Genomic DNA, 12,529 nt, shown 5'->3' with positions numbered 1-12,529 from the left:
AGCAGGACTTTTTTTACCGTTGTAACGAGCCCCTTGCTCGCTCGGTTCCACTCTCCCGACACTCCTCTGCAGCTATAGAATCAGATTGCAACGTCTGGTGGTTCGGTCATCCAATGCTCCGGGATTAGAACTACAGCTCTGTGCCGTTCTAATCCAATTGTGATAGCTCAGAACAAACACCAGGCAGGCTGTATGTAAGTTCAAACAGGAATCTCTCTTTATTGACAAAATACAGGCTTTTATACACTCAAAGTGGAGGTGCAGACCTCCTGCTCATATTACTCTAACCATACAGCTGTAACCTAATTAACCTAATTAACATGAGCTAATTAACTACTCCCTTTAGACAGCCTAGATGACTCAGACATGACCGTTAGGCCAGACTGGCTGTCTTGTAGTTCAGAAAATCCAATCAACATTATCACAATCAACATAGACTCTTCTTCACACAATAGCAGAGTTAATTAACACAAATAACAATGGGGATCTAATGACTCTTAGATCCCATAGTAGACTTATTTACAATACACATTTTAGCAGACAATAGACAGACAGGTGTTGGAATTTACATCAGCATCTCCTAACAGTATCTGTCCCAGCATTATGAATCAGCCACTATTCCAATATGGCAAATCCAGGGTCCCCAGAGTCTGTGTGTCCTGGGGGACCAGGACCCGAATCCACAGTAATACCACCTCAAGAGTCCCCAGGCATACAGCTCACAAAGAGCACCGTTCCCCCAAATGCAAGGGGCCCCGATCGATCGGCAAGAGGCTAGCATACAGTCCCCTCCAAAAGTCTCTCTCCCGGCTAGGTCTGTCACATTTCTCCCCTTTTGGCAGGAGACTAACACAGGAGGAGACCCCAGACGGGTTGACTCCAAAGTTAGTCAGTAGTTCCAGTCCTCTAATGCCTGTACCCACACAGTACCCCAAACAAATTGTTCCAAATAAAGCATTACTCACCCAGCCAACCTCTGCCTCTCTCAGAGAACATATCTGCCGCTGGGGAGAGGCCTGGACTGGCCCTTCTACCTGGAGTCCTTTCTGCCGCTGGAGAGAAGACAGGGTGTCTGGGCTCACTCCGTCATGCTGTTGGGGATCTGGGCCGACTGCCCAGCATCCCTGGGGTATACAGGTGGAGACTGAAGTCCCATCCACCTTCACAGGACATCCATCCTCTGTTAGTTGAGGGCAGAGTCCAGCAGTACTCAGCCCTGTTGCCAGCCCTTCTGCTGGAAACCCCACACCATCTGCTCCGGCTAACTGGGGAGGGACGACGAACACCTCCTCTAACCTTCTCCCCCTGTATCCTGATCTGCTGCTGGGAAGTGACCACCTCCTTCTCACCCTGAGCCTCCGGAACCGCCACAGGTGTAGGGCAGAGATCTTGGACCCTCTGTCCGGTTACCAGCGCTTCAGCTGGGGAAGTTCCTTGTGACTTCACAGATACTTCTGTTGGTGCTGGGCAGAGCATAGTGAAGTTTGGCACTAATAACAGCTCCTCTTCTGCTGGAGGCTCACCAGGTTGTTCTTCCTCAGCAGAAAAGTCTATCAAATCCCCTGTCTCTGCAACTGGTGTCTGGGGACAAAGGTTCACCATCTCCTCTCCGTGGAACCCAGAAGATGCTATCAGTGCCGGGCAGAGATTAGAAGAGCTCTGCCTTGTTGTCAGCACTTCAGGTTTGGGGACGGCAATCTTCAGATTTTCCACTGCCGATTCTCTGGCATTCTGCTGGACAGGCACATTCCTCCATCCAAGATCATCCAATGCAGAAACAGGTTTATCAAGGTCAGTCAGCACTTGCTGCATCCACCATAAGACCTTCGCCTCCATAGCTGCGGGGGCAGGTTGGCAAAGTACACCGTTACTCTGCCACATTGTCAACTCTTCAGCCAGGATTTCAGAGTTGTCAACTGGTATTTCATGATAGTCCCAGGCAAAGGGAGAACCACCCTGCTGCTGAGCAGAGTCTAACAGCTGTTTGTAGGCGATCTCCAACTCCCATTCCTGAACGGCCAGAAACTCCAAATCTTCCAGTGCCCAGTGCACTTCTGAGACATTCAGTCTCTGCTCTCTGTGCTTCATTATTTCCTCCAAATGCCACTCCCGATCACTTCCAAAGTCAGGGTCCCTGGACAGCCTCCAGTATAACAATCCCAGGCCATCGTAGTCAAAGCCTTCCGTGGGGCTGTCATCCGCTGTCAATGGGCACACTTGGGCTACATACCACTGGAGGGCTCTGTAGCTCTCGTCCAACTGCATTTCTGCCCGGATCAGCCTGCTTAACTCGGCTGTCCACTCCTGGTTCGGCTGTTCCCCCAAAAACAGCATTCGCACTTCATACTGCGACCAGTACCTCACATGGACGGAGGGGAGAACTTTTCCCTGGTGTCGCTGCTCACAGGCTAGCGCTTCCTTCCAGAGCTCACAGCGGACAGAATCAAACCATCCTAGCAGGACCTGCTCTGATACTGGTTCTCTGTGCTGTATCTCCTCTCGCAACCTCCTTCTGAATTCCTCATCCATGGTGGCTGGTATCTCTCCTCTCCTGCTATCCTGCTACCTTGGATCCAGGTGATGGTTTGGATGTGTTCACTGCAAGGAAGCACAATCCCACCATCCCCTCCACGGCTCTCAAGTAAGTCTTTCAGCGTGGCTCTCCTGCAGGCTGGTTTGGAGTGTCCCAGTAACTGGAGAGCAAATCCCACGGCTGCCAACCAATGTAACGAGCCCCTTGCTCGCTCGGTTCCACTCTCCCGACACTCCTCTGCAGCTATAGAATCAGATTGCAACGTCTGGTGGTTCGGTCATCCAATGCTCCGGGATTAGAACTACAGCTCTGTGCCGTTCAATTGTGATAGCTCAGAACAAACACCAGGCAGGCTGTATGTAAGTTCAAACAGGAATCTCTCTATTGACAAAATACAGGCTTTTATACACTCAAAGTGGAGGTGCAGACCTCCTGCTCATATTACTCTAACAATACAGCTGTAACCTAATTAACCTAATTAACATGAGCTAATTAACTAATTCCTTTAGACAGCCTAGATGACTCAGACATGACCGTTAGGCCAGACTGGCTGTCTTGTAGTTCAGAAAATCCAATCAACATTATCACAATCAACATAGACTCTTCTTCACACAATAGCAGAGTTAATTAACACAAATAACAATGGGGATCTAATGACTCTTAGATCCCATAGTAGACTTATTTACAATACACATTTTAGCAGACAATAGACAGACAGGTGTTGGAATTTACATCAGCATCTCCTAACAGTATCTGTCCCAGCATTATGAATCAGCCACTATTCCAATATGGCAAATCCAGGGTCCCCAGAGTCTGTGTGTCCTGGGGGACCAGGACCCGAATCCACAGTAATACCACCTCAAGAGTCCCCAGGCATACAGCTCACAAAGAGCACCGTTCCCCCAAATGCAAGGGGCCCCGATCGATCGGCAAGAGGCTAGCATACAGTCCCCTCCAAAAGTCTCTCTCCCGGCTAGGTCTGTCACATTTCTCCCCTTTTGGCAGGAGACTAACACAGGAGGAGACCCCAGACGGGTTGACTCCAAAGTTAGTCAGTAGTTCCAGTCCTCTAATGCCTGTACCCACACAGTACCCCAAACAAATTGTTCCAAATAAAGCATTACTCACCCAGCCAACCTCTGCCTCTCTCAGAGAACATATCTGCCGCTGGGGAGAGGCCTGGACTGGCCCTTCTACCTGGAGTCCTTTCTGCCGCTGGAGAGAAGACAGGGTGTCTGGGCTCACTCCGTCATGCTGTTGGGGATCTGGGCCGACTGCCCAGCATCCCTGGGGTATACAGGTGGAGACTGAAGTCCCATCCACCTTCACAGGACATCCATCCTCTGTTAGTTGAGGGCAGAGTCCAGCAGTACTCAGCCCTGTTGCCAGCCCTTCTGCTGGAAACCCCACACCATCTGCTCCGGCTAACTGTTGGGGAGGGACGACGAACACCTCCTCTAACCTTCTCCCCCTGTATCCTGATCTGCTGCTGGGAAGTGACCACCTCCTTCTCACCCTGAGCCTCCGGAACCGCCACAGGTGTAGGGCAGAGATCTTGGACCCTCTGTCCGGTTGCCAGCGCTTCAGCTGGGGAAGTTCCTTGTGACTTCACAGATACTTCTGTTGGTGCTGGGCAGAGCATAGTGAAGTTTGGCCCTAATAACAGCTCCTCTTCTGCTGGAGGCTCACCAGGTTGTTCTTCCTCAGCAGAAAAGTCTATCAAATCCCCTGTCTCTGCAACTGGTGTCTGGGGACAAAGGTTCACCATCTCCTCTCCGTGGAACCCAGAAGATGCTATCAGTGCCGGGCAGAGATTAGCAGAGCTCTGCCTTGTTGTCAGCACTTCAGGTTTGGGGACGGCAATCTTCAGATTTTCCACTGCCGATTCTCTGGCATTCTGCTGGACAGGCACATTCCTCCATCCAAGATCATCCAATGCAGAAACAGGTTTATCAAGGTCAGTCAGCACTTGCTGCATCCACCATAAGACCTTCGCCTCCATAGCTGCGGGGGCAGGTTGGCAAAGTACACCGTTACTCTGCCACATTGTCAACTCTTCAGCCAGGATTTCAGAGTTGTCAACTGGTATTTCATGATAGTCCCAGGCAAAGGGAGAACCACCCTGCTGCTGAGCATAGTCTAACAGCTGTTTGTAGGCGATCTCCAACTCCCATTCCTGAACGGCCAGAAACTCCAAATCTTCCAGTGCCCAGTGCACTTCTGAGACATTCAGTCTCTGCTCTCTGTGCTTCATTATTTCCTCCAAATGCCACTCCCGATCACTTCCAAAGTCAGGGTCCCTGGACAGCCTCCAGTATAACAATCCCAGGCCATCGTAGTCAAAGCCTTCCGTGGGGCTGTCATCCGCTGTCAATGGGCACACTTGGGCTACATACCACTGGAGGGCTCTGTAGCTCTCGTCCAACTGCATTTCTGCCCGGATCAGCCTGCTTAACTCGGCTGTCCACTCCTGGTTCGGCTGTTCCCCCAAAAACAGCATTCGCACTTCATACTGCGACCAGTACCTCACATGGACGGAGGGGAGAACTTTTCCCTGGTGTCGCTGCTCACAGGCTAGCGCTTCCTTCCAGAGCTCACAGCGGACAGAATCAAACCATCCTAGCAGGACCTGCTCTGATACTGGTTCTCTGTGCTGTATCTCCTCTCGCAACCTCCTTCTGAATTCCTCATCCATGGTGGCTGGTATCTCTCCTCTCCTGCTATCCTGCTACCTTGGATCCAGGTGATGGTTTGGATGTGTTCACGGCAAGGAAGCACAATCCCACCATCCCCTCCACGGCTCTCAAGTAAGTCTTTCAGCGTGGCTCTCCTGCAGGCTGGTTTGGAGTGTCCCAGTAACTGGAGAGCAAATCCCACGGCTGCCAACCAATGTAACGAGCCCCTTGCTCGCTCGGTTCCACTCTCCCGACACTCCTCTGCAGCTATAGAATCAGATTGCAACGTCTGGTGGTTCGGTCATCCAATGCTCCGGGATTAGAACTACAGCTCTGTGCCGTTCAATTGTGATAGCTCAGAACAAACACCAGGCAGGCTGTATGTAAGTTCAAACAGGAATCTCTCTATTGACAAAATACAGGCTTTTATACACTCAAAGTGGAGGTGCAGACCTCCTGCTCATATTACTCTAACAATACAGCTGTAACCTAATTAACCTAATTAACATGAGCTAATTAACTAATTCCTTTAGACAGCCTAGATGACTCAGACATGACCGTTAGGCCAGACTGGCCGTCTTGTAGTTCAGAAAATCCAATCAACATTATCACAATCAACATAGACTCTTCTTCACACAATAGCAGAGTTAATTAACACAAATAACAATGGGGATCTAATGACTCTTAGATCCCATAGTAGACTTATTTACAATACACATGTTAGCAGACAATAGACAGACAGGTGTTGGAATTTACATCAGCATCTCCTAACAGTATCTGTCCCAGCATTATGAATCAGCCACTATTCCAATATGGCAAATCCAGGGTCCCCAGAGTCTGTGTGTCCTGGGGGACCAGGACCCGAATCCACAGTAATACCACCTCAAGAGTCCCCAGGCATACAGCTCACAAAGAGCACCGTTCCCCCAAATGCAAGGGCCCCCGATCGATCAGCAAGAGGCTAGCATACAGTCCCCTCCAAAAGTCTCTCCCCCGGCTAGGTCTGTCACAACCGTCCTGCCAGCGCATCGCTCCAGTGTGAAAGCCCTCGGGGCTTTCACACTGGAATGAAAGCAGCGGCACTTTCGGGTCGGTTTGCAGGCGCTATTATTATCGTAATAGCGCCTGCAAACCGCCCCAGTGTGAAAGGGCCCTAAGTTGTACCCACAGATTGGGTTCTTTCCTTGTTCATCATGAGTGCTGTAATGTTATTAAGGATTTAAAAAAAACGTTAAGGAAGTTTTGTATCTCTAATTTTTTGGCATGTTAACCAACACATTATGAATTTGATTGAATGTCCCTGGGGCCCTAAATATGATGTAGAGACCACCCAGAAGGCCATGATAGCGCTGCATAACAATGGTAATCTATTAAATCTAATCAGTAAAACCTTCCAGCGGTCAGACATTTTTGCTTGAAAGTGCTGTTGTCACGTAGTATCCCATTTGGAAGCAAGAACGTTTATACCTCCACTGCTGATAAATCAGCTGTGAAAATCATCAGCTTTACTTAATGTTAACAAATAAGGAGCCTTCAGCTCCACTCTGCCTGAACAATACAAATAAATATTCAAAATGGCAGCATCCACATTGAATTAAGTATTACAGGTACAATGTAATCTTAATCCTGACACTGGCAGACTCAGTAAAAACTACATCTAAGAATTCTTTTCTTACAAATATGTCTGCTTTTTATTCAGGTCATGCTTGTTAAATGCTAAACCCATAAACACAATTGCAATTTGATTGCTGTAATGTATTGCATGTAGACTGCCCAGCAGAGGATGTATGTACTTCTGAAAAGCTAAAAGGACCTCAATAATTCAATTTTCCTTATGTGATCAGTGGACTCTGTGAGCTGCACTTGAAAGCAGCAACAAGATAAAAAACGCAGAAGGCAAGACTTTGGGAGGCTATTATGCTTGCGTCCCCTCCCCCAGATTTCACACACTTTTATGGCTCCATGTGAACTCTGCACAGTGGGAATGGTTCAAACTTCAATCCACAACTTGATCAATGGAAAAAAAAGTGCTAATAGGTGCCCAAGCTGCAAAATAGGGTGCCTTGATTCCAGATTTCAGTTCCTTTAACAAAAATAGAGTCTGAAAGAAACCTAACTGGGCTCTATATAGATGTAATAAACTACAATGTACTTTAAAATAGAGAGGATCTTTGTCTATCTAGAGAATGGAGAACTACAATTCCCAAAATACCTTTATACAAATGCACCCAGTTTCTAATTTTTGTATTTGTTACGGAAATGTCCACTTGCTTATATATTGCCGTTATATAGTGCTGATTTATTACACAGCACTTTACAGAGTATATGCAGAGAGTCATTAGTGTTAGCAATGGTATGAAATAATGTAGAAGAGCGTTTAAACTGGAGCTATGTTTGCCTCTGGATTAAAAAAACTGAGCTTTATTGCAATACTTTGCTAATGAGAAGCTTTAGGCCCCTTGTACACGGGGTGCATCTAACTGCTGTGCATTTCTCCCGACATTTTAGTGCACCCAGAAGAGACAGGTGCAGTGTCCAGCCTTGCTTCCTGCAGCCTGTTAAAGTCTATGACAGGCTGCAGCTGGATGGGACTGAACACTGTATTAAGTGGTACTAGTGCTTAGAGCCCTAAGATGAATTCCTGAAATGTGAAAGACCTGCGCTCCAGGCATCGGCCCCTGAATGCATAGGGCCCAAATATAAGCATTTCTTAGTAAAGGGTTCAGCCTCATCCAAACGCAACAGGTCATAGATTTTGACAAGCAGCTAGATGCTGCATCTGTTCCTCCTGGGTGCACTCAGATGCTGGGAGGAACGCTAGACGCCTCTGTCTGCAAGGGGCCTTAATCTTTCTTGTATATCAGTGAAGATGAGATCAGTTTAAAAAAAATTATATGTTATGTATTAATGCAAAGCGCAAAATGAGGCAACGAGTAAAATTATCATTTATGGGTTACTACTACTATATAGCAAACAATGCCAAAGTGTATATCCAAATGTTCATTACACAATATGGACCAATATTACCCTTATGGTTGGTTAGTTACCCCGATACAGAGTGACATTACAATTGACACAACAGAATATGTCTGATGGCAATCATTTGGGGACTACTCCTTCCTAGGGTTCAATGTTTCTGCTGCATCAAAAGTAGCTGTTCATGAAAGGGAAACCCATTCATGATAGCTAAAGCTATTGCTTATACAGCGGTTATCACTGATAATCACTGATCATCTCCCCCCTCAGAGTAATACAGTCTCACTATGGTACAATGATCTACTCTGATAACGGGATGTAAAAAAAGAGTTTTAAAAAATGTAAAATGTTTAAAAAATTGAATTTTTCTTTTTTTTCACTAAAGACATGTAGCAGAATTTATTTTGGCTAAATGTATGAAGAAATGTGACTTGGATATGTTTTTTTAACAGGAAGTAGAAAATATTGTTTACTTTTTTTAACATTTTTGGTCTTATTTCCTTTATATAGCAAAAAAAAACAAAACAAAAAAAAAACAGAGTTGCATGACCGCGCAATTGCCAGTAAAAGTAGCACAGTGCCAAATAGCAAAAAATGGCCTGGTCATGAATGGGGTAAAACCTGTGGTTAAATTCGCCTTTCTGAACTCCATTACTGAAAAATCCTGAATGCCTTGTAATTTTTCAATGAATACAAGGAGTTCTCTGATTGGAAAAGGTGGATATTGCGACTTAACCAAGGTGTATCTGCACCTCTTCCAATCAAAAAATTGTTGGTATTCATTGAAAAAATATAAGATGTTCTATGAATGAACTACTGCAGTAGTCCTGATTGGCCAAACAGAGTGGTAGGTGGCTCCCAGGTTCACAGCTCCGGATCACCTCCACGCCGAGTAACCCAGCCGGCGTCCACCCGAGGTCCCTCGAGGCTTCAGCTCCTCGCTAACATACGGCGCTTGTGGCTCAACATCCCTGGGATACACCGGCGGTTCTGTTCCCATGCTGGATGTGGCAAGCTCTTACCAACTGAGCACTATGTGAGTGCAATCTATATTATCAATACCTTGCTTATTCTAAATAAACGAATGCTGCACTATGAATTGCCTGACGCTTCTTTTTCCTTTCTTGCCCTTTAATGAACTACTGCAGTGACTGTCACCTTCCACAGCAGTCCATCAAGTATTTATTATAAAAAATAAAGGCCTGACTATTATGGTATCCATTTACCCGACACAAACTTTTCTTTTATTTTTTACAAAACAATCAGGGATTATATCCTGTTTGTGTGTACTAAAATGAGTTTTAGTTTTTTATTTTAGTTTATTTTAGTTTTATTTTACTGAAAATATAGATTTGATAAACAGATGCGCAAATATCATGTCACATAAAAATCTGCAACTACTATCTTTTTATAATACCGGGCCTGTGTGTTTGCACAACATATAATATTCTGGGGGGTTTAAAAAAATGGGTGTGAAAAATGTAAAAAATCCATTTACGGTGAAGTGGTTAAGGAAACTGTACACAATGAGAAATGCCAAAAATACTAAAAAAAAGATTTTGGGTTTAAATAGTCTATAACTACTAACGGGGTGCAAGCTTGGTTTCCTTGCTTATACCAAAGCTACACACATATTTTATAAGTAGTTGCCTGTATGAGGACAGGAGGGAAGCTGGATTATTTCATAGGAAACACTGCAACTTTACAAAGCACAATATGCATCTTCTTATCATTCAACAGCAGAAGCCAAACTGAAACAACATCCATAAATTCAGAATCGTGGTTTGTCTTTTTTAAGACAACAAAAATAGCATACACATAACAGAAATCCTTTATTTCCTCCCAACCTGTGAAAACAAAGTGATAATGTTTAAAGGACGATTAAAATGGGACAATATATCACCTAGATACATTGCAGATTGAGGCAAGGACATTTATCATTGTTTTCCTCTCTTTGAAAGGCTGGGCTCAATCCCAGTGTCATTATTTTATACCCACCTTCAGCTGCCGACGGATCCTGTCAATAAAGAACTGCCAACAGTTATCCCGTGAGTCGGGGAGGCCAAGAGCGCGCAGTTCCATTCTGACTGAAGACACAATGTTGTCCATCTCCTCTTCACTAAAAAGATCCGGGATTTCTCCTACACAGAACAAATATACACAAAGTGGGCACACAAACACCAGGCAGGGATTGTAGGTACACATTGATAAACAGGACTACAGCACACTACCACTAAGGTATAATTACCAAATGGATTTACAAACTACTAAGTTCTCTGCCTTTTAAAGTAAACCATTCATAATGGAAGTGCTGACTTCCTGAAGGTCTTAGCTGACAGGCTGTTTTGTGGACTTTCCAGCTTTAAATTGGAACTTCAGTCCCCCAATCAATATTGCTTATTTTTAATCCTCTTGCTGCTAGCATTAGTAAGTAGATAGGAAAGTATATGATAATTACATGTTTTAATTTTTTTTTTTTTCTACATTTCTTCAGTTACTTCCTGGGCCAGTGATGTCATACATCCCAGGAGGAGAGGTTTTCTCAGCTAAGCACACCCCCTTCTGCATGCATGCTTGAGCTGAGGGCAGATGGATTCCAGGAAGTAAATGCGACATGAATCATTTGCCCTTACTCAAGATGGTCACAGCCAGAAATGCTAGGGGGTGTTTTTCAAAGCGATTTCTCAGCAAAATAAAGCATGGAGACATGGATGGATGGGGGAGTTTGCTTTGCACATTAAAAATTAATGAAATCTTGTTTTTGGTTTGTGGTGCTCAGATGCAGCGAAGATCCACTTTAATATATTCTAAACCACTGACCCAGCGTAAACATGGAGGTCAGGAGAGTTAGAGGAAAGTCAGAAGTCCTTATCTGCATAGTCCGTAGGTATGCTTTAACCTTTTGACTATGAAGGAACATGTGCAACAATATACTTGTGTTCAGTGTTTGGGTTTAGAAACACTTTATTTTGTTGCATGCTCTGGGTCTGACTCAGAAGTATTGAAGCTATTGACAGCTAGGCAGCTAGCATTTCCAGAAGGAGGCAAGCAATAACAGCCCACATATTCCTTTCATGACCAATATACCATAACCATAGTATAAATCTGGAAAAAAATGAGGGTCAGCAGTTGGTTAGGAAAGGTGGGAAAAAGAAATTAGGCCTGTTTCACACGAGCTTCAGCTTGTATAAGAGCAATGTGAGCAGCAAGCTTTGACAAAGCATTTGCAGAGCTTTTAGCAAGCTTTGTTTAAGCTTTTAACCTCCTCCCCCATTGTAATATGATGGCCAAGCTGGAGCCCTGTTATCCTGGGAGGACCTCATATGAGGTCCTCCCAGAATCGTGCTCCACAGGCCCTGCTCTGGCGCGATCTGTCACTCGCTGTGTCCACCGGACACAGCCGATAACAGATCACCGTACTGGCCCGCTGCCGGTACCATGTGATCACTTGGCCAATCACAGCAGATCACATGACAATTGTACACAATAAAAGGATTTGATTCATGCCTTTCATTGTGTACTATTGTGATAAGCTCTGTAATTGGTTGCAGTGATAACATGGTACAGACAGGGTAAATCACAGCCCATCTGTACCATGTGATTAGCAGCAGCCAGTCACAGCCAGACATCTCAAGTCTCCCGCGAGCTGCAGGAGCCTCCCGCATTTGGGGAGAGCCTCCCGAACACCCGCCAGTGCTGTCCGATATCCCGGCTGTGGGGCTGATCCTGGATTGTCCCCTGGTTCACAGCCGGGGATGATCGGTGTAGCAGGAAGGACAGCTGTGAACACCGATTTCCCTGTATAGCTGACATCCGCTTCTCCTTCTCTCCCTCCTGCGGCTGTCAGCTAAAAAGCTTTACAGGGAGATCGGTGATCACAGCTGTCCCTTCTGCTGCACCGATCATCCCTGACTGTTCCCTGTATCCTCCTCCTCCAGCCCCCCTCCGTGTCTTCTACAGCTCCCCTCCTACCTTCACCCGGCTCTCTGTCCTCCTCCTCTAGCCCCCTCCGTGTCCTTCACCAGGCTCTCTGTCCTCCTCCTCTAGCCCCCTCCGTGTCCTTCACCCGGCTCTCTGTCCTCTTCCTCTAGCCCCCTCCGTGTCCTTCACCAGGCTCCCTGTCCTCCTCCTCCGCTCCCATCCCCCGCAACCGGCTTCCGTCCTCTCCCACCAGCTGTGGGGATCTGTCAGGATGGGGTCATTTACCGACCCCTGCCTTTTCTGAATTGGACACAGTGAGCGAGATCGCTCCTGTGTCTTGTGAAAACTGAGCAGAGTAACCTGTGTGTTACTCTGCTCAGTTTATGAATAGACAGGAGCCACTGTCTTCTGTCCATTCATCTTC

The 12,529-nt window shown here is 46.1% G+C and overlaps 1 protein-coding gene across 1 annotated transcript in view; it reads right to left on the bottom strand.

Annotated features, from left to right (window-relative positions):
- The window catches only part of LOC141148076 (dynein axonemal heavy chain 11-like), a 1,034,097-nt gene that overhangs the window by 378,916 nt on the left and 642,652 nt on the right, over positions 1-12,529 (bottom strand). Inside the window, exon 59 of the mRNA XM_073635228.1 lies at positions 10,183-10,325. Within this exon, the coding sequence (XP_073491329.1) occupies positions 10,183-10,325 (143 nt within the window). The remainder of the gene's footprint in view (positions 1-10,182; positions 10,326-12,529) is intronic.

Source organism: Aquarana catesbeiana, linkage group LG06, assembly GCF_042186555.1.
Source record: "Aquarana catesbeiana isolate 2022-GZ linkage group LG06, ASM4218655v1, whole genome shotgun sequence".
NCBI classification, from domain to species: domain Eukaryota; kingdom Metazoa; phylum Chordata; class Amphibia; order Anura; family Ranidae; genus Aquarana; species Aquarana catesbeiana.
Note: the sequence above shows the minus strand (reverse complement) of the source record. Positions and strands in the feature narration are given on the sequence as shown.